Consider the following 21,182-nt stretch of genomic DNA (forward strand, 5'->3'; position numbering starts at 1 on the left):
CCTCATTTTTGAGCTAGTATAAGGTGCTGCAAGGTAAGTGGGCCAAGCGTGCTACATAAACCTTTAAAAAAAAAAAAAAAAAATGTTAAGTCACATAGAGGAATTCCCTGCCCTGAGTGTTACTGCAAAATCCTATTTAATTTGCAGTGTACTTTACACTCCCTTGCAGGTGCTAAAAAGACAGAAAGAAAAAAACCTCAGCCACAATCATGCTCTGTGATTCAAGATGGAAGCTCACGGCCCTGTAGCTCTCTTCATGTGGAGATCACGATCCTGTTACCTGCAGGTACCATCTGGCACAGCACAACTGCATATTGTGCTTTACCTCTGTTTTTAGGGTGAGCAGGGGGTGCATTTTGGAATTACACCCTCTGGAAAAAGGGGAGCTGTGACTGAGTGGCCCCAGGCAACAGCCAACTTGCTTTTGCTGCTCTTTCTCAACCCACCGTGACCTCACCAGCCACCTGCACAGCACTGGCACCCCTCTGCCTCACGTTTTTCAGCCGGCCTGGCAGGGAGCACTCAGAGCTCCCGTGGCTTTTTCTAACCCTTTCTCCATTTGTATTCGCCTCCCCTTTCCACCTCTGGCTCAGAAGTTCGCCCCAGAAGGAGGATCGTCTGGCAATGGCTGTATTTATCAGTGCTAGCCGGGATGGATTTCCCAAAAGCAAGATGGGCAGGTAGGAGAACAAGCGTTTTCCTCACTGCCTGCAATTCAGGCGAGATGTGTCATAACATTTTGTTCTTTTTCACCTTAGCAGCTGAACAGTTGCAGCCGCCACAGGCTCTCTGACCAGAAGAGAAGTGACTCAAGAGGAGACGTGTTCCCCACCGCCTGTCCTCGTTTGAAGCAGGGTGGATGGAGAGGTTGCTGAATGCTGACAGTGACGGCAAACGGACGGTCACACGGACTCTGGTTCAGGACATGCACACAATGCAGAGAACAAGGTGTTTCTGTGGTCAGGGACTGGACCGCAGTGTACTTCCCCACTGATAATTCTGCATTTAGGTCCTATCACTCGCTTCGAGAATAGGCTATAAGCAGCCCTTTCTCAGGTATTTACCATCACAGTCCAACAGAGAACAAAACCTTGGACAGATCACTCAGGACTTTCACGTAGAATGGGACAAGTCCTTTGGACCACCCCATTTCTCTAGACACCACTTTTTTTAATCTCAGTTCTTTATATGCTTGAAGGTGACTTCAAAAGAACAAGTCGATCACAGCTGTTACATTTTGCTTTTCACTTTTTTAACTGCTTTTAACTTTGCACATTAAGTGTTCATTAACACCATCCACATTTAAATTGGCATATTTGTTACTGTTCGCTTCGCTTAAACAATTGTTTTTACACTTGTGGCTGAGCTTCAAATAACTGAACTTCCAACCATCAATATCATCCACCCTAAAAAGCGGGCACTCCCAAATCAAATGGGGAAAGACTCCTCATGCAGCTACGCAAGGACGCTGGCAGCAGCTGTGACTGATGGCCTTGTCCCCAAACAGACGTACGGATCGCGAGCAGCACACCTCACCTCAGGGCAGGCGCACAAGGCACCCCCGATCTGTGGGCCAAAAGGGGCAGCAGCAGCACTTCAGAGACCGCCACATGCTCCTTCTAGTTATTTGCTCCTTCCACCTCTCTGCAGGACCTTCTTTCCAGACATGGCAACTACGCCAATCACAGCGAGCAGCCATTGTACGGGTATTGCCCAACCCCAGGCTCTTTCATTTAACTTTTACTCTCGCAAAGCAAAATAGCAGCAAAATACCCAGCTGTTCAGAGCATTGTTAGGTATTTCCTTTGTTTCATTCAAGTTTCCAGTAAAAAAAACAAAACCACAACAGCAACATAGGAAGATGGCTCTCCCAGAACAGCTATTGTTCACTATGGACACCAAAATAAAATATTTTTTTGGTGTCTTGCTGCCCGCAAGACCCTGGTGCTGTAGGATACGCCGTAGCACTTCTTGCTGGCACTGAGAAGCCAACGCAGGGAAGCAATAAGCTTTGGGGGAACAACAAGACCTTTCACACCAGAATCACTGGCAAGCGGTGTATGAGCATTGGGGGAGAGCAGCAGGTGCAAGAACATTTTTATTTATTTTTTATATGGCAGTCGATAATGAAAAGCTCACCTGCTCGAAGCCAGTAACTTCCTCCAGGCTCATTTTTTGCCAACCTGTGACCTGGCAGGAGCAGCAGCGCCGATCTCCGTTAGAACAACTCCAAGGGACGATCAGCCAACTCGGTTGCTGTTTGCTCCAGGGAGGTCGCTATCAGGAGGGGCAGATTCCTGTAAAGAAAGGATCGTTCCCTCGCCTACACCCGGAGCTGGCGCAGCTGCACACACCCCAGCCCCTCCAGCAAATGCTGCATCGGTTTTTAAGCAAACCCTTGGTGCTGCGGTTACCCGTGTCAACGCGCGGTGAGATTTCCCAGCTGCAACTCTGAAACACGCAGGGGCAAGGACAGACCCCTCGGAACTGACCGCGTACCTCGTCGTGCAGCAGCTCTGGTAGCTCCGTGTGACCCGAGCAGTGACCAGAACAACCACCCCTCCAGCCCCCTGACTTTTTGCTGTAGCAGAGAGAGGAGGCGGCCCATGGGGCTCCTGCAGTGCCTACACTGCTGGGGCACCACCATACCCCTGGGGCCTGCCTACGAGTTCCCAGACAGGCCCAGCCACCCAGGTTGCCACTGGATCAGGGTGATTACCCAAGTCCCCCAAGTTTCTTGCATCCTTGCTTCAAAAACCGTCACTCGGCGAGCAAAACGCTGGCGAGAGAAGGACCAAGAGCAGGGGAAACGAGTGGCGCTGAACAGACAGGAGGTGACTGCCAGCTTCCTGACAGCGCTCGCCATCGTAGGGGCCACACACGCTGCATTTCACTCCACGCTTCTCGGAGAACAGCGAGCGGCTCAGTCCATGTGGTTTCCCCTTTTGGGTGCTGCCTACCGTAGCGGGGAGCCGGGGGCACGTCCTGCAGTGCAGCCCCGTGCCCTTGCTCTCGGGCGTCCTTTCGGGAGAGCTGTGCAAGGCAAGCCGCCTGCATGGCGCGGATCACGGGGCTGGCATAGCAACAGATTATTAAAAAAAAAAAAAAAAAAAAAAAAAAAAAAAGGAAAGTAGTACTATCCAGATTATCCTTTAATCCAACCAACACATGCATGTGAAAGGACAAGCCGTTATGAGTTTCTAGCGCCAGCCTGCCTCTGCAGCATTGGCAGGGGTAGGAAGACACAATCTCCAGAGAAGGCTTTCCCGTAACTCTGCACTGCAGTTTCTTACAACTTCACCTGACTCACTATCTGCTGCCAGAAAGCGAGTGGCTGGCTGCAGCCTGCTCCGATGCCATCACTCAAATCCAGCCCCGCTGGCTCACGCTGACTGCGCTCTGGTAACGCTGGCAAGACCTAACCACGCCGCCTTGAGCCATGACCGACTCAGGAAACGCACCCCAACCCCCTCCACTTCTGCTCTGCGTGCTTTTGTGATTGACGTCATAGCTGCGTTCGGGTGCAGGGCTCAGCCCCATGTGCCGTCTACTGAAGACATCTCGGACACCCCCATTTGTTTGCCGAGGTACCCCGACGAACAGCTAGCCTTCCCCTCCACAGAGGCTGGAGAGGTACACGCCTGGAAGGAGCAACTCGGAAACCAAAGCGGATGAAATGACACTTGGGATTCTCTCCGTGGAGTATCAGCTGTTCCAGGATTCGGGCTTCTCGGCTAAGCCCCGTGTTGCCTGCAGTGAATCAGGGGCCAAACTCCACCTGGGAGCTGCTGCGCTCTTGGGGAGCTCCTCGAAAGGCCAGCAGGCCAACCCACAGGAGGCTTTGGCTTAGAGGAGAGCGGCTTCCCCGCTGGCAACCAGCACGGAGCGTGCTGGGCAGCCCAGGCGTCGCCTCAGTTGCTCTCCCCAAGGGACGCAGGACATGGGGCTCACCAGCGCTCTCCTGGCGCCGGCAGAGCTGCCCCGGCACCGCAGCACTGTGCGAGGATGACAAGAGCTCCCTAAACCCAGAGCAGCAGTCACCCTGCCATCAGCTTTCTCCTCTTCAAATTCTAATCCATCAAAGAGCAACCATCCCGGGTCACCTCTGTACAGCTCTAACTTATCCAGTGGGTTAAAAATTAATAAAAACCTAACCTCCTCGAATCAAAGTAATGAGTAATGTCAGAAACAGCCTTTTGCAGGCTCCATTCTTCATTGATCCTCCTTTACTGTTCTCTGTCTTGCACGCAAACACATTTTCCATTTTTTTTCCAGTCACACTGCATGTTTATACAAACAGAAGTGACTGGCGGAAAATAATTCAGCTGTAGAATTAAAGTAAGGGGAGGTAAATGACCACACAAACAGACCATTAGGTAAATGTCAGTTCTCATATTTAATATTTTAATAATTTCGTTTGCAACATTTACCACATAAATCATCTAAATAAATAGATGCTGTACAGTCTCTTATCCGTATCAGTACAAAAATAAAACCACACTTTGTGTCAAATTATACTTGAGCCTGCCCTCCCTTTGCTATTACAATCTCCTTTTACAGCACATACTCGCTCAGAAAAGGCATTATACTCCGATTGGTTTGTTTGGAATTGGTTTACTCCCTATTCCCCCCCCCCCCCCCCCCCCAATACATTCAATTAGTCTGTACAAAAGCTAGAAGCTCATTCTGTGCAAAAGGAAGCTTTCTGTGTGCAAAGACTCATACTCTAGCGTGCTGACAGGAACAACGGCAACAACTGAAGAGACGAGAACAAAAATAATTGGGGACCCTCCCCTCTAACTGACCCCATCCCCCATCTTTGCCCCCCCAACAGAAAGGAAGCATACCAAATTAGATGAGTCAGTGTGCAAAAGAGTCCAAACAATGTGCGTACGCCGAGGGAAAAGGTTGGTGCTGAAAACCCAGCGAGAGAACTGGGGTTCCCCCAGCTGTAGAGCTGGCTAGGTGAGGAAAAAAGCTTCATCTTAGCCTGCTCAAAAGGTTGTTGAGATACGCAGAACAAAAGCTTCATCTAAATTATTTTAGTTCTTTTGTTACCGTTAGGTTGGAGATGAGGTGAGGAAATGGCCTCTGGAAAAATCCAGCAGCTACTGAAGACAGCTCCTGGCTCACCCTCCCTTCTTCTACCCACTCCCTGCAGAACGACAGACATCTCCCCGTTCCTCAACTAAGCTAATAAGGTGCAATTTTTCGTACAAGAAACTCAATAAAGATGTCTCCAGAACTTGAAGAAGTGGTCGTAGTTCCAGACTAGGACCACTCAAACTGAAACTCAACCTCCTTTTTCCCTTTCCTCAGACAAAGGAGGTGGGGAAGGAGGAAGCCAACCTGCACCCTGAGGGCAAGCGAGGGACTTTGCAGGTCTCCTCTCCTCCCTCAGGGAGCCCTCCTTTACTTGGCACGGTGGAGCACACTCCCCCTTCAGCCATGGGAGGGAGGCAAAGGGCTGGGTGGCAGCTCTGGAAAAATGATTCGGAGCAGCCAGCGGCCTGAAACAGATACATCTTTTGCTTTTCAAATGCCACTTTTAGGCAGACGGTAAGGAGTACTTAGCACTCCTAGTGCTTTGCATTTCCAAAGTGCTTCAAAACGTACTTCAGCTTTAAAAGCAAAAAAAAAAAAAAAAAAAAAAAAAAAAAGCTGCTTAACATTTTGACAGATTTGCAAAAAGCTTATTTGTGCTGACTCTACATTTTCTGGTTAAAAAATAATAATAATAATAATAATAAAGGCTTTCCACCTCCTCCTCCTCCAAAATCCCTCTCCCAGTCAAAACTCTGCTACCCCAGTAAAGAGATAAGCTGTGATAGAGGTTCTGAGCAGTCTTACAAATTCTCCCTTTCAGCACCTGCCTGGCACTCTCAGACCAGAACCCCTAGCATCTTTGTTTCCATCTGCTGTGGGCTGTGCTGCAATCTCAGGAGCAAAGCTTTTCTACCCCCTCCTGGCTTGGCAGCAACCCGTCTCCCCCCTTCAGCCGTTACGTGCTCCCACTCAGCTCTGCTCCTCTCTACAACTCCCAGTTAACTCAGGATCATCTCCTACCCGCTCCCTGCTAAGCCACCGTACTTTAAGAAATGAAGGGTGCAAGGGAAAGAGAGGTGGAAGAGAAAAAGGCGTCATTACTCCAGGAAGTGCTTGTAACAAGGAGGGATTTGAAGGGTCTGAATTCAGTTTTAAGTGATTGCTTCTCTCTCCTCCCAGTTGTCCTGGGGCTATTTTGTAGGCCTTCCCATCTTGACCAGCTGCTTGGGTGGAAGCCAGGTGGTTCAACACCCAGAAGGTTCATGCTTTCTCTATGAGGACAAGAAGTTCAGCAGGCAGAGGACAACATGGTCTCTTATATCACAAGCTATTGTCTCAAAACAAGTTTACCATGCCCTTGGGGAAAATTGTTTTACGACAAGCACGGTAAAAGTGACATGTTCCCTTTACCTGTATGTGCCATGGCTATGCATTCCCATGTAGAAGTTACCCCATGCAAGCTGTTAACGTACACATCTCCCTTGCTTTCCCAAATGGTAAAGGACAGATACACAAATGCAGCGCTGGCTCTCTCCTCTCCACAGGGTACACTTGGAATTCCAAGGGATGTCCACTCACTGATGCAAGGGATCAGCGTCACTACAAGCTCTTTGCACTTCTAACATGCTTTCTCTCTCAACTGCCAGCTCGCCCAAAGGCCTGTCCTCAACCCCCTAAAGAGCGCAACTCCGAGCCAACTCCCTCCCTGGCAAGCCCCTGCCCCTACTATTTTCCTAGAAGGCCCACTGCCCTCTTCTTCCTAGGCTGCAGGTAAGCAAAGGAGGAACAGAAGACAGGTAGACAGATACCAATCAGCTTTAGAAAAGGAGGTTTTTGCACTTTCCCTACTTCAGAAAGCACAAACTTAAAGTTTGAGAGGAGAGGAAGGGGTGGAGAGGTGGTAGTAAATTTAGCTTTGCCCAGATACATGGATGTGGCTGACAGCCCTCTCTGCTGTCTTCCACATTTCGGCCTCTTGGGGCTGCCACTGAGGGTCTTGCATGAGCCACACCCGGCCTATTTTTTGACCTGTGCAAGCTCTCCCTTCTCTATTCCAGTGAAACCATCAAACAGCACTAGCTGGCATACAGCAGGAAACAGCACTGGGGCCAAGGGCCCCCTGTGAGGTGAACAAACAATTTTATACATTCAGTCACAAAACACCAGAAGAACAATTCTGGACAGTTTCACAACACTAACAACAAAAAAAGAGCCATTCATTTCTCAATAAGCTTCTTTCTTTCCAAGGCTCCAACACAAGTAAGGGTCAATTCACTAACAAATTCGGGCTTATTTTGGCAAATGGAACTGCTTTTGGGTGTTTTCACAATAATATCCTGGCCTTGCTTGAAAAAGGAAAAGGAAAAAAAAAAAAAAAAAGCCAAAAAAAAGCCACCTTGGTCTGACTTCACAAGCCGAAGGGCCCCCAAGCAAATGCAAGACAATAAGGAGCATGCAGGAGATAGGCTACTTAATGCCACTATTTACGTGTTAAAACTTGCTGTTCCAAGGCATCACTTGTATATCAGAGCAGCAACATCTAGTTTATAACCATCCAGGAACAGTGGCAGTCTTTTTTTTTTTTTTTTTTACTTTTTTTTTTTTTTTTTTAAACACAGTGTTAACAGTAAAGGTTTTCCAATCTCATGAAATCCCTTAGTTCTGTCATATATACAGCAAGTTCACTGTGAGAAGATCTATGACATAAAAACTTCTGTCCCTCCAACGTGGCTGGTAAATTCTCACATGGAAACAGTTCTAAGAATGACTATTCTTCTTTGAGAAGTTTGTTTCTTGCATACAGTTCAGTAATTTCCACTGGCTGAAGTTTGTTTTTCTTGTTTACAGCCATGGAGCCAAACGAGGTATGGGAGAGTTAGCCCATTTCTATTCTTGGCTTGTGCTTCAAATAGAATTATTAAACTCAGCTTCAGCTGGATGTTATTCTGGCTCTTCTAATCAAATGGAATGCTTAACGAAGCTCTGAGCACAGCATCTGATTTTCACAGTATGTTAGCCCAAGAGGTCCCAATTCAATTTTCAGATTTTGGGTTGAACTCAGATAGATGGTATTGAGGAGAAGAGACAAGTAAACCCAGACAACCTCTCTTGCCATCACCATTAAAAGCCCCATACATCTCTACACCTGCAGAAGTGGAATAAAGCTAATTTTAAAGTTCCAGAAGACCAGCTCTACCAAGGAAGTTTACAACAATATGTCACCAGACAATATGGAACAGGGCCACATTTTAAAAAGATCAAGAGAAAAATCTTCTCAAAAAAGATTCTTAAGATAAGCAAAAATTCATGAATGTCAAAAAAAAAAGTCCACCCCAACACAGTAACTGCTTAGTTTCCTACCACAAACTCCTCCTCACACACACACACACAAACCAAACCCACCCACGCTCAATCCGATAAGGGTTAACTCCTCATTGACCTGTACACAAAGCAGCATGCTAGCCAGGTACTTTGTTTAACACTTCATATAGTGAGATGATTAGTCACCAGCAGAACACCAGCTAGCTTGATCCAAAAAATGATTAAGATATGAAGCTGTAGGTGGATCCTCTTTGAAAGACCACCACAGGTCTTTGAAAACTCCACTGCAAGAGGAACCAAAAATGTTGAAAGAGAAATGCCAAAACAAAACATTGAGAAGTCTCAGCTGGTGAGTGGAAAGAAAAGCAGAGGATGGAAATTCAGTTTATTAGGACAAGCTCTTTCCTGTTGCAGGACTGGTATTGCTTCCGATGTCAACCAAAGCTAGGATCCTTAGTAAATAGGAAGCTTTTTTGGTGTATTTTTACACTGAGATAAAGACAGGACAAAGGCAGCAGTAGCCGCATTAGAATAAAGAAACCAGAACCTATAAATGCCTTGAAGATTTAGCAGGATGAGCTGGAGTTCAAGACTTTTTAAAAAAATAAGCTAAAATATTATGCTTTTTCAACCTAACTACTTGACCTGCTACAACCCTCAAGAGTGGACTCACCCGTGTGGTGTGTCCACTGGTTATGACAAAAGAGAGATGCAGGTATTTGGCACATTTGGCAGGTGTTGGGAAGAGGGGGCCTGTGGGTGTGTGTGTGGGTGACGATGACAACAATGTCTGACCCCACATCCTGCAAAAGTGGGTGCAACTCCAGATACAGAAGCCTCGCTCTGGACACCCACGTTCAACAAACATCCTGAGCCTGTGTGCTTACCTCATCAATTTGCCCTTGCTAGCTACAGCAAGCTTCTTTCCCACTCATTCTTGCTCCCACCACATAATTCTAGGCACCCACACCCCACCCCCCCTCCCGCAGCTTCCACTTCTCACCTTCTCAGATTTCTCCATAATAAGACTCCCATGTCACTTCTTCGAGTGACAAAAGGTTAGTCCAGAAATTCAACATCTTCCCAGTGGTCCTGAAACTACTGTGACACAGTGGAGGACACGTCTGCTCAAACAGCTACGAGATGGAAGGGGAAATCCTAAGTCTACACTGAGCTGCCACATTCTATCTGAGGTAAAACCTGCTTTTAATAAAAACCATAGAGGCAGTCCAAGCACTTTGCAAAAAGTAGATGTTTGGAGGACAAGAAGCCCCAGAGCTCCCAAATTCTGCAGGCCAACAGCCATGCCCCTCAAAGGAACACATTGAGGGTTTCCACAGATGTCTTTACCTCGGAGCTCAGAAGGCTCTTAGCTTCATTTAGAAAAAATACAGCAGATAAGAGATGCTTCAGGTGGGGTGGGGAGAGGAAACAAAGGATTTAAGGACATTAATCATGGCAGTAGCCAATGTCACCCTGCTGCACTCTGTCCTGCAGTCCCCACCTTAGACTCTAGCTTACTTTTCTTGCTTTCCATAGGAAAAGGTCTAGATTTACAAATTTAGTTAAATAAAATTTGCTTTTTAAAAAAAAGGAGGAGAACATGCACGTGCGAGAACAGATGCTATACTAAACTACCAACTCAAAATACAGCAATTCTTCAAAAACCTCAAAGTGTCACAGGCAGTCCAGCACAAGGCATTTTTAAGTGCAAGATCAGGCAGGGTCTATTGAAATGCAGACTGCTTTCCTTGGCAAAGATTTTTAAGCCTTCCAAGGGGAAGTTCCCATCAGTAAAGTAGTACAGGATCACAGATACTGTGAGGAGACTGGAGTCACGGAAGAATATTACTCAGGCAGTAGAATCCAAGAATTCTCATTGCTAAGAATTAAGAAATTTTTTCCCCTCCTCAAATCTAATGTATGCCTTCCCCACATGCTGTTTACCTTGGATGTCCCAATGGGATCCAAGAACAGAATTTGCTGCTAATCAAGGTCCATTTCTGGCTCAGTTCTGTTCAATTCCTGTGTCCTGGGCCTGTGCCAGTATCTTGGATATCTTTGCAGTGCCAGGCAATGCTTTGGTTGTCCTATTAGCACCTCCTCCCAGGGGAGAGGAGTCAGTTTTCAACCAACTTATTACCACAGATTCAGGACAGCATTTGTTATTAATACTGAAATTGGCAAAGGGGAAGAACACCCCACTTTCCATAACACATTCCTCACACAGCAGAGCTGAGCCTGGAAATCCTGTTTAGCATATACAGAATGGTATGTCTCAACTGCGCTGGGTTTCTGAGCTTATAATGAGGGCAAATTGAATTTATGTCGCCGATCTAGATTTCAGAGATGCATTTCAGTCTTTCCGCATGATCACCAATCAAAGAAAGAAACCTCTGCTGTCTATACAGACCCGTGCTGCAAAGACTGACTTACCACAGACAGGCAAATATGGTTCTGAAGTCCTGACAGCAGGCCACAGGGAAAACAGCACTGGAGAGAAAGTCTTAACAGGCTGGAGTTATCTAAACAGGTAGGATCCATCGCCTCTCACTGCTGCAGGAAGAGAGGGAGGAGGAAGGTGGGAAGAGCAATGCACAGAGAAGTATCTTTATCCAAGGGATATCAATTGCAGAACAAGGCGGCAGGCTAGAGATCCAGATCTCTTTCCACCTCCACATGCCCTCTCCCCACAAATGCAGCTGCCGCCACTTAACAGGATAAAAGGCGAATTGTTCAGCTTGCTGCTTTCACATCTAGGAGGGGAGTCTTTGCCAGGGAAAGGGCTGTCAGTTTTTCAGATGGACAAAGCAATGACAAACACACACCCCCTACACTGCCCTTTTTTGCGTATCTGAAAGGGGGGAAAGGAGAAGAGAAAAAAAAGAAGGTGTCTGTAAACATTTTAAGAGGAGACATTTTGGATTTTTTTTTTTTTTTTTTTCTTAAGGGATAAAATAACCCTTCCCTAGCCCCACCCTAAAAGCACTAGTTTTGGGGAGCACTGAAAACAGGGATTCAGAACTGCGCACTCCGGTCTCGGAAGAAGCCCTCAGCCACTTGTGCTTCTCTGAAAGTGACGGTAATGGAGTTTGCTGTGATGTCTGTCACTGTCACTTCGCTGGGGGGCACAGTGGGAATCCAAGGGAGATTGCCATCCACATCTGCTGCAGAAGGAGAGGCAGATAAGAGCATGTTAGTGAGAGAGAGAGAGAGAGGGTGAGAGAAAGAAAGGAGGAAGAAGAGAGGGAAGGGAAGGATGGAAAAGGGGCCTCCTTTCTGACAAACGGTGGGTGAAATCAGTCTGTACTGACTCTGCACATACAAGGCAAGGGAGAGCATGGGCAAGCCCTCCCCTCAGAGGGTAAGGGAAAATGGAGGATCACTGCAGGATATAATGGGAAAAGGAGAGAGTAGCAAAGGTGTCCAGACGCACACCAGCATCAAAGTAGCCTACACAGAGGTCAAAAGACTCTGTAACACCACCCAACTCATCTAACTATCCACAATTCCGATACCTCTCACCCCATCTCAGCCCCTAATTTGGCTCTGTGTCAGCAAAGCACACTCATCCAGGTGTGAGCTCACCCTCTTGTAAATGCCCTACCCTGCTGAAAAGTGAAAAAATCACTAACCCTTGCACATCCTCTTCAGATACTCCTATGGGAGTCAAAGGGACCCAAAATGGAGGGTCTTCCTTGCACTGCATCTGCAATGCAGCCTGGATGCAATTCTCTCAAAAATCCATCAACACTGCTTCATGAAGAGGCTGTTCTCCCTTTCTCATGTCCTTCCTTTGCTCCTGGATAGCTCCATACAAGAAACCCAAGCATCCCTGCAGTTTTTCACTGTAAGAATAATTATCATTCCCTCTGCCACCCAAAGTCTCACTTTCCCCCAACCCCCAGAGACAGCCACAAAAATACACAGAGAGAGGAGGGAAAACATACCCTCCCTCCCTGCCACTGGACCTGTGCTATATACCTTGTTGTCCCAACCTGGGCAAGGAACGAGGACCCCTTAAGAGTATATTTCCTGACCTCTGTCTCAAATACCTGGGCTGCCTACTTTCATCTCAGAAAGAGTCCAACCCCCTCTAACAATAACTGGAATTCCATGCAGGTCATGCGTCAAGGGGAGAACAAAAACAATTTTACATTTCTGTAGTGCCATTCACTCTTCCGATCCCCAAGTGCTTTAGAGCCCAGTGCTTCTAGGGGGGAACGGCCCCACACATTTGTTCATTGCCAGGATGCAACACTTGTTTCCTCTGTGCTACCCCCATTGCTGCCTCCCTGGATTTTAGGCACGGTTTGAGCCCTTCGCAGAAAGGAGGGGGATAATGTTGATTCCCAGAACACAGCCTTCCCCAAAATCCTGCCTAATCCAGCCTGGCTAACAGCTACTCCTAGCAAGGAGTAACAGGATTCCCTTAGCTACTACAAGCAGCACAAGCCCTGGTTTTCCACTCCTCAGGAAAGCTACGCCTTCAGAAGCTCTAATAATGCAAGGATAGAGTTTCCCTGGTAACTCAGAGCAATGTGCACACATCCCACAGCCCTCCCGCACAAGATGCTGGTATCCCTCCCCAAAATGCCAAATATGCTTGGACATCTCCCGTGCCTACACTCAAGCTGCCTACTCAGTGGGATCAGGCAGGAGTTACCATCCTTACTTTATCTCTCTCATCCCTCTCTCACATAGCTCTACAGCAACAGACTTTGGAGGACGTGGTGTGTGGAGAGGAAAGGGAAGGAGGGGGCAGAGGAATGTACAATGGGTTCCTAGCAGCATTGCTATATGCTCCTCAGAGCAGCGCTATGAGAGGAGTGCTGGTGTCCAAGCTTGTCCACTGCCAGCCAAGCTCCTTTAGCAGAGGAGCAGGCTGAACACCTGTGGATATGTGGACAGAGGCAAGGTTCATCACTATTGCACCTGCATGCCACCTCTGCTGGGAGGAAACTGTAAAAGGGGAGTAACTTGCAGTATCTTCTGCATGCTTTCTAATACTGGGAGAGTTGTCACTGATACAAGACTACTGAGAGGCAACAGCACCAAAAAAGCAGAGTCATCTGTGCTATTCGTCCAAACAAGGAAGGAACTTGCAGACAAGGGGGCCACAGTGTGAGCCAGCTAGCACTGCTCTGACGACCTGACCTAAACTACAATCCCAGGATGAGGCAAGCAAGGAGGAAGCATGCAGAGCATCCTTTGCATGCCGCAGAACTTCACAGCCAAGGGGTGTCTGGTCTTACCTTCTTTGCTGGTGTGCTGCATGGCCTCCCAGTCCTCAGGGCCCTGTCTGGCCTCTAGGCCCACTGCGTCATTCAGGAAGAACTCATGCCTGCAGTTTCGGCTCTCCAGGCTCGCCATGCGGGGGAACTTCTTCCTTGACAGTCGCAGGTACTTCTGGTTTTTGCGTTGCTTCCGGAGAGAGAATGGCAGGACCGCTCCCCCAGTCTTCTCTGAGAACTCTGCCTGCCCTGGCTTGGCCCCTGGCAGGCTACTGTCTCCTCCTCCAAACCTCCGCGCAAGAGAGAAACAGAGCTTCTCCTTTCCCTTGTGGGCACTCCTCAAGTCCATGCCATACAGTCGCTGCCAAGACATCAACGCAGCAAGGGTCAGAGTGGAAATCTGATGGTATAGTCAGGGCTCCCACCTGAGAGTCAGGAAACTATTCTTTGTTCAGTCCCCGAACATCTAGATGAGCTAGGATAAGTCGTGCTTCTTCTACAACACTGTTTTTCTGACCTCTTCAACTGCCATCTAAGCTCTTCCTAATATGTGCTTTCTAGGATTGGCTGCTTGGCTTGGCAACAGTCAAAGTGTGCTGGAACTCCACTTCCAAACAGTGGCTACCTTTAACATGATGGAAAGTCCAAGCCCAACATGAAATTAAGAGAGCACGCAAACCAGGTAACCTGCAATCACCCAAGCCCAAAGTTTATAAAATCCTAGTTCAGAGAGCAAGAGCTGTTGTTCGTTTGTGGGTTTTTGTTTTGTTTTGCTTTTTTAAAGACAAGTTAGCTGGCTCTTCAGCTAACAGGTTAAAAGTATCTGCCTACCCACTGATTTCATGTTGTTGTGTTACCCTGTTACCCCTAATTTTGTCCATGCAACAGCAAACGGACAGTTTCCACCTCCCTGTGAGCAGAGGAGCAGCACAGCAGCTAGTGAGTTAGAAATACACAGAAGAGCAAGAGTCTACCTGCAGGAGGAGGCGCTTCGGTTTGGGGCCTCTTTTCCTGTACCCCGATGCACGGTCTCTCTCTTCCCTGTGAGAGAGAAACACAAATCAAACCGAGTACTAGATAGCACAGCACAAAGTCTAGTCAGGACTTCTACCTTTCACAGCACAGCTCTCTCATTTCCTTCATTAAAACCCAATGGTGACCAGTGTGGGCTTAGAAAATATCCCAGAATTGCTTCTTGTAGGAGTGAAAGTCTTGCAATAAGGGCATTTCTCTGACTTAGCTGATCAAGGATGGGTTATAGAAACTTATCACGTCACATGACTCCAGTCCAGCCCTGGACCTGATTAAAACCTGAGACTGATTGCTCTTTGCTGCTTGCTCTTGGCCTCATTTCCTGAACAGTGCCAATCAAAGATGCTTTAACCCTGTCTTGTCAGGGTTAAACAACACCAGGGTACAGAGATCAAGCAGGATTCATTGCTGTACACCTCATCTTTGATTGAAGTAGGGACAACAGGGGCACTTTACGCACACTATGAAATAAAGACACTATTTCCTTTTCCTGTGTCCAGGCAGAGAAAGAACATGCGCCCTTACTTTTCTTCATAAGCCACTACCAGGCGAGGGTCCAAGATATGATCCTCTGGCTCCCATGTGCTGTATCTGAAGAAAAACACAAGGAATATAAAGTAAACAATACTTTAATGAAACATTCTCTCTGCAGGCCTGCTACCAGTGTGCTGTGGCCCTGGATACTGTCTTCACAAGAGTCGGTGGGGCCTGCCACAACATTGCGAGAGCTCTGAGGAATCCCAGCCATTCCCTCCCCAATTTCCCGCAGACACCACCTCCCCTTCCCAAAACAGGCAGGGCCAAGCGTCAAGCAGCTCTTTGTAGGAGAACAGGGAAGACTTTCCTCCCCAGGGCCCCCTTCACGCTGTTTGCAAAGCGTGTGCAGACACTTGCAAATTGATTTTAAGTCAGTGCCGAAACAGGTCTCATCTGCAGCACTCCCTCAAATCCAACAAACCCCGTGAAACAACGAGACGTGATCCGATACCACTTTCTGAAAAATAGGTCTCTCTTAATTTAGAGTGCTCAAAGAGTAAGTACGCTTTCTCACCTGCATTATTAATTACCTCTAATCACTGGAGCTGAAAGTATTCATTTAAGAAGAGTTTAATTTTTCTCCACCGATGCCATTCAACTAAACATGGTTAGACCTGGGCCCCGAGGCAAGTTGATGGCGACTTTCCAACTATTCCTCCTCTTGCACGACTCCCCCTGCAGGTTATTTCTATCTAGCAGAGGTCATCAGTATTTCTGTACTTGCGCAGGAGGAACCCATCTGCATTTTGGTCAGGATTACCAAAACTACTCAAAATAAGCTTGATGCTCTGAAAGTAGCTGGTGAAGTGTCGCTCACTGCCCCATCTTCCCCCTCGATTGCCAGATAACTGTGACAGGAGTCAGATGAACAGGAAAGAACTGAACCCACTCAGCAGGCAACACCAAAACCGGTTCCCAAAGGGCACAGCTGCACTTAATACCAGGGAGAAGCAGCCAGAAAACCCCATTGTGGAAGGTGAAAGGATCACAAGGTGGTCATCGTGTCATATTTGCCTCTAAGGGGGTCATGTTTGCCCAGAAAATGTGGGTGGCATGTCTCTGCCCTACAAATTCAAAGGCAAGAAAGCAAGTCTGAAACCCTAATGCCTCAGAACATTCATTTTCCTGGAATGGGAGGTCCAGGGCCTGGAGGTGGAACCCCTCCCAGCCGCTGAGGAGGAGGGCCAGAGAGGAGCCACATGCAGGTGGGCAAGGGTGCATTTGTATCAGTGCCTTTAAATGGTGGGAAAGAATTTTTGGATGTTTACATTTCTGGATGAAGCACAGGCTGCACGTGAGGACACATGATATATGAATGTATGTAAACAGGGGAAGTGATTTGGGAATGGTTTTCCCTTTCATGTCTCCATTAGACAGAAAGGTACCGCAATATAGGAGAAATGGGTCTATAAATGAAAGTACAATTATTTTACAAAAAGAGAGAAACAAAAAAATGAAATTAAGATCTCCCAAAGTGCACTGTACATCAGAGAGTTAAGAACAGATATGTCTTCATAACAAGCTGGTCCCTCCCTCCCTCCTTTGATCAAGCCTCCTGCAGCAACCTGATTGTGAGCTGTCAAAGCCAAGATGCTGTTTGAACAGAGGAAGGTTTCCTCCCAGCTGCGGGGATTCTGGCACTCATTCTACAAATTTAAGAAAAATAATAACACAAGGGGCAAAAAAAAGACATTGGATTGCTTTTCATGGGCAGGAGGAGAAAGGCGATTTGCTTTTTTAAAAAAAAAAAAACTGGTGGGTGTTGCCTTTTTCTCTGCAGCTCAGTTTCTGGCTTCGCTGCAGTGGCAAAACACTGCATATAAAAAAAAAACATGGTTCGGTTTGCCACGCGTGCGCATGCACACACACACACACAGAGCTATATATACGGGTACACGCAGCTCAGGCTGCAGCAGAATTGCAGAGAGCAAGCACTCTAGAAAACATAGATCATATGATCTTCCTTCCCCCTCCTTCTACTCCTCCTCTTCCCCCTCCCCTCTTAACTCCAACGCAAGTTGTAAACAAGCTTGTAGCTAGAATCAGATTGTAACTCCTCCATTCCCTGACTCCAGCAGTACAATCCAAAAATCTGAGATGCAAGGCATTAACAAGCATTTTTTATTAAAAAGAAAAAAAAAAAAAAAAGTGAAATACCAATTACGTGGGAAAGCAGCAAACTACTGACCTATCCTTATTCCCTTCCATGAAGCCTCCAATGGGAACGACAGGATAACTGGTGCAGAGACTACAAAGAGCAATGTAACAAGGTAGGGGAGGAGAATGAAGAGAAACACGACGTGGGATGAGGAAATGGAATATGTTGGAAGACAAAGATGCAAACAGCTTGTGGAGTTGCATGCCATCACAGGCATATGTATGTTTAGAAACAAGGAACAGAGACTGCTAGTAGGATGAAAGTGACTTAAACGCTCAAAGCACCTTAATTTTAAGCAACTCAGACTACTGAGTGAACAGTTAAAATGGGGGGGTGGGGGGCAGAAGGAAAAAAAAAAAAAAAAATCAGTGTTCTTCAGATTGGAATTTTGCAGGAAGAGGGAAGGTGTTTGGACATGTCACAGCATCAAAAGAAGGGAACCCAGATATCCCCCTTGCTCCTGGAGCAGAAGTCTGTGTTTTTAATTCCCAAAAGAGAGGTTCTGGATCCCTGAGAGTTCCAAGGCACAGGGCAAGAAAAGGCAGCAATAAGAATAAGGGCTGCTCTGTCCAAGGAAACATTATGCCATGCCTCAGCCCACCTTCTTGGCAAGTGACTTCACAAGAGAAGGACCTCAATGCATTTGTTGAAAAGAGAATGGGATAAACATCAGTATTCTGGCCAAAAGGGGATGGTGCCTCACAGACTACAAATACATTTCCCAACCTCTAGCAGTGATTAAATTAGGCTTGGCTAGTTAGAAGCCTGAAGCAGTCCAAGAACTGACCCACACTATATGGAAACTAGTGCTCAACAAGTGCACAAGGTCATAGTTTGGCAGCTCAACTTACAGTCAAGAGCAAAGTCACCCTTTCCCCTCACCACCACCAGAGAGGGGAAGCTGCTTATATTCACACATGCCCCACAGGCACAAAGATTAGGCACACAGGAACATGTTTCAACTTCTTGGACACCAGGACTGTCCTAGCGGGCCCCGCTTTGCAACTGCAAGGATGAACCTATAAAAGCAGCCCCCTTTGCTTAGCAACATGCAATGCAACCGCATGTGTAATGTAGTTGTACCCACACACATTGTGTATGTACACACACAGAGTTACAAACAGAAAAGCAAAGACTGGGCCCCATACGGGTTGGCCAAGAGGCTGTTCTACTAGACCGTGAGCTAACATAGTAATATTCTCCAGTTACCTAATCCTTTTAATCTCAAAGCATTTAACAGGCTATGTAGGCACAGAGCAATCACTCTTCTTCACAGGCAGGTGCATTTTAATGGGAAGTATCTGTAAACAGTGCACAGCAATGCTGCAAAAAGATTTTTTTTTTTTTCCTTTTTGCAACATAGTAACCAAAACAAAAGCAGAAAAGGAGCTCAAATTAACAGAAGGTTTCAGGATATGGAAATGAAGGCATGGCTGTAATTTTTAAGGGACAAAGATCACCTGCATTTGGCTACAATCAATAAATCTGAAACATTGTCCCTTTTCATTTGTGAATTGCAGAGGGCAAGCAGTAGGACAACAAGCCATGACCATCAACTTGTTTTCTATCTTAAAAGATTGCATATAGCTCTAAAAATAAAGTGGGGTCCTCTTGATGCTGAGTCAGAAAAGCAGGAGCCATTCCAAGTTCAGAAGAATCAGGGTTCCCTGTTGAACTCAGATTTTAAAACAATGGTATCTAGAAAGCACTCAATGGAATATTTCAGTGGTGGCAAAAAACAGTCAGAATAGACTGGCACACAGTTTGTGTCCCTCAGCTGCGAGTCTGGAAATAAGATTTGGCTTTGGTTTGTGGCTTTTTGTTTATCGTTGTTGGAATGAGGCACAAGTTACCCATCAAGAATGAGATGCTCAATTGCAGAGATGCAGTGTAAACTACTACTGAATATTAAAGAAAAAGACAAGTAAAACACAACTTACTTTGGGGGCCATCCTTTCCACTTCACCAGGTATTCTACTTTACCCTAAAGGCAGAAAAAAGAATAAAAGCCCAGGTGAACTCCACAGCCAAATCAGGGCTACAGTAAGAGGTGCAACCAACCAACAGGACTAAACTCTGCAACTGAAAAGCTCATTTCCCATCACTTTATTTTCAAAACAAAGCCACTTCCTCATTCAGCCACACTTGGTATACCTTTTTTTCACCAGAAAATGGGCACACGGGGGTATTTAGGTGTGCCTGAACTGTCATCAGCTTGGGATCATACCTTTGCAGAAGCCTTGCAGGCAGAACCCCCAAACCCAACTAGAGAGCAAGACTGCAACCATTCCTGCATTTACAGGCAACCCTACAAGAAGTCATCATGTCTAAATGCGAGAGGGAGATGTATGCCAGGAGCAAGTGTCAGAGGAATTTTTTTTCAAGCAAAGGGAAGAAATACAGTATTTCAGAACCTATGAAGCATCTCTTTGGCACATTCTCTCCCAGTTGCTACACGCTTTATTCAAACACTCTTCCATCCACCACAGTCACTCAACCTTTTGACCCAAGCAAACAGCAGCTCACAGTTGAAGTTCAGAGTTATCTGTTTATTTGTTCACTCTAAGTACAAGATTTAAAAAGCAAAAAGGAAAAGTACAGTGATCGGAAACCGTGTTCAGGGGCTCCATAAGCAACATGCACAACTATTAAAAACCTTAATATTATACTGAGGGGCTTGTTAAGCACTTCCCAAAGCATGGCAGAGGCCTTGGTACATGCAGGATGTCCACCCCTTGAAGTGCCACGACTGCAGCTGCAGGCACCTTCACACGACAGCATGCCAAGCAAAGCACTAGGGTACTCGAGCCAGAGAACGGGTTTCATTTTCCCCACGGGGGGCTCATCACCTTCCCACTGTTTGTCAACACTGCCCTATAAGGAACTTTCCACCAGAGGATCTCCAGACGCTGCGTGCGTATGGGTTAGTCCTCGTAACACCGCCGGGGAAACCGAGTCACTAAGCTGGCCGCCAAATCCTTCCCAGCCCTCCCTCGATTCGGGCTGTCCGCTTTGGTGTCGCCAGCGCTGATTTAGCAGAAACTGAAACCCCCCACAACAATGACGACCCCCCCCCCCCCCCCCCCCCGCTCCCTTCACCTTTCCCAGGCTGCCTCAGAACCCCACCCACCTCACGAGCAACTCCCGCCAACACGCGTGTCCCTCGCCCGCCGGCCCCCCCGGCAGGTACCGGTACTGGTGTCGGCACCGCCCCCGCCCCGCCGGCAGCGCGAGGCTGCCCGTTACTCCGCGCGTGGAGTGGGGGGGGGGGGGGGGGGGAAAGGGGGGGAGGAGGGAAGTGTGTGTGTGGGGGGGAGGCAGGGCGTCCACGCGCGCACCCACCACGCCCCCCGCGCTTTTGCGAGGCAGGAGGGGCGCGAGGGGGGTGGGGCGGGGGTGGTGTCGTGTCCCCCCCCACCGCTCCCCCGGTGTCCGTCCCTCCCCCCGCCCGGTCGGGGCCCGGCCCGGCCCGGCCCGCCCCGCCGCAGCCCACCTTCCGCACGCGCTTCTTGCGGATGCTCTCCACCGCGAACACCTGCTCCCCGATGGCCGACAGCTCCATGCAGCGGCCGGGACAGCGGCGCTGAGCGCCGGCCAACCGGCGGCCCCGCGGCCGGGGGGAGCCGGCTGTCGCAAGGCGGAGGGCGGGCGGGCGGGGCTGCCTCCCGCGGCGGTGGCGGTGGCGGTGGCGGAGCTGGCCCGGCGGCGGCGGCGGCGGCGGCGGCCGTTGCCCGCTGGCGGCCGTTACCCGCCGCTCCCCCTCACACGCCCCCTCGCGCGCGGCCGCGCCCCCTCCCCTCCCCCCGCCCCGCTTTAGAACCTGCGCAACGTTTTCCCCGGCGCGCGCGCGAAGC

The 21,182-nt window shown here is 48.1% G+C and overlaps 1 protein-coding gene and 1 long non-coding RNA gene across 4 annotated transcripts; both read right to left on the reverse strand.

Moving 5' to 3' along the window:
• Positions 1–1,033: 1,033 nt before the first annotated feature.
• On the reverse strand, positions 1,034–3,071 carry LOC122153447. The gene is made up of 3 exons (XR_006165340.1): positions 2,961–3,071; positions 2,140–2,297; positions 1,034–1,566 (listed from the first exon to the last, which is right to left on the reverse strand). It is a non-coding gene; the product is annotated as an uncharacterized LOC122153447 (long non-coding RNA).
• Positions 3,072–4,377: 1,306 nt separating this feature from the next.
• CBX7 (chromobox 7) lies at positions 4,378–21,012 on the reverse strand. Of its 3 annotated transcripts, XR_006165312.1 has the most exons (7): positions 20,822–21,012; positions 19,269–19,312; positions 15,159–15,224; positions 14,576–14,642; positions 13,623–13,962; positions 10,804–11,534; positions 4,378–9,503 (listed from the first exon to the last, which is right to left on the reverse strand). XR_006165312.1 is itself a non-coding variant. In XM_042792557.1 (6 exons), the coding sequence occupies exons 1-6, from the start codon at positions 20,888–20,890 to the stop codon at positions 11,386–11,388; spliced, it is 732 nt and encodes a 243-aa protein (XP_042648491.1). In that variant the 5' UTR covers positions 20,891–21,012; the 3' UTR covers positions 4,378–11,385. The 3 variants fall into 3 exon arrangements, 2 of the variants coding, with proteins under 2 accessions (XP_042648491.1, XP_042648490.1); XM_042792557.1 differs by having other exon boundaries at positions 4,378–11,531; XM_042792556.1 differs by having other exon boundaries at positions 4,378–11,534.
• Between the last annotated feature and the right edge of the window lie 170 nt (positions 21,013–21,182).

Source organism: Tyto alba, unplaced genomic scaffold, assembly GCF_018691265.1.
Source record: "Tyto alba isolate M040663 unplaced genomic scaffold, T.alba_DEE_v4.0 Super-Scaffold_2, whole genome shotgun sequence".
In the NCBI taxonomy this organism is placed as follows: domain Eukaryota; kingdom Metazoa; phylum Chordata; class Aves; order Strigiformes; family Tytonidae; genus Tyto; species Tyto alba.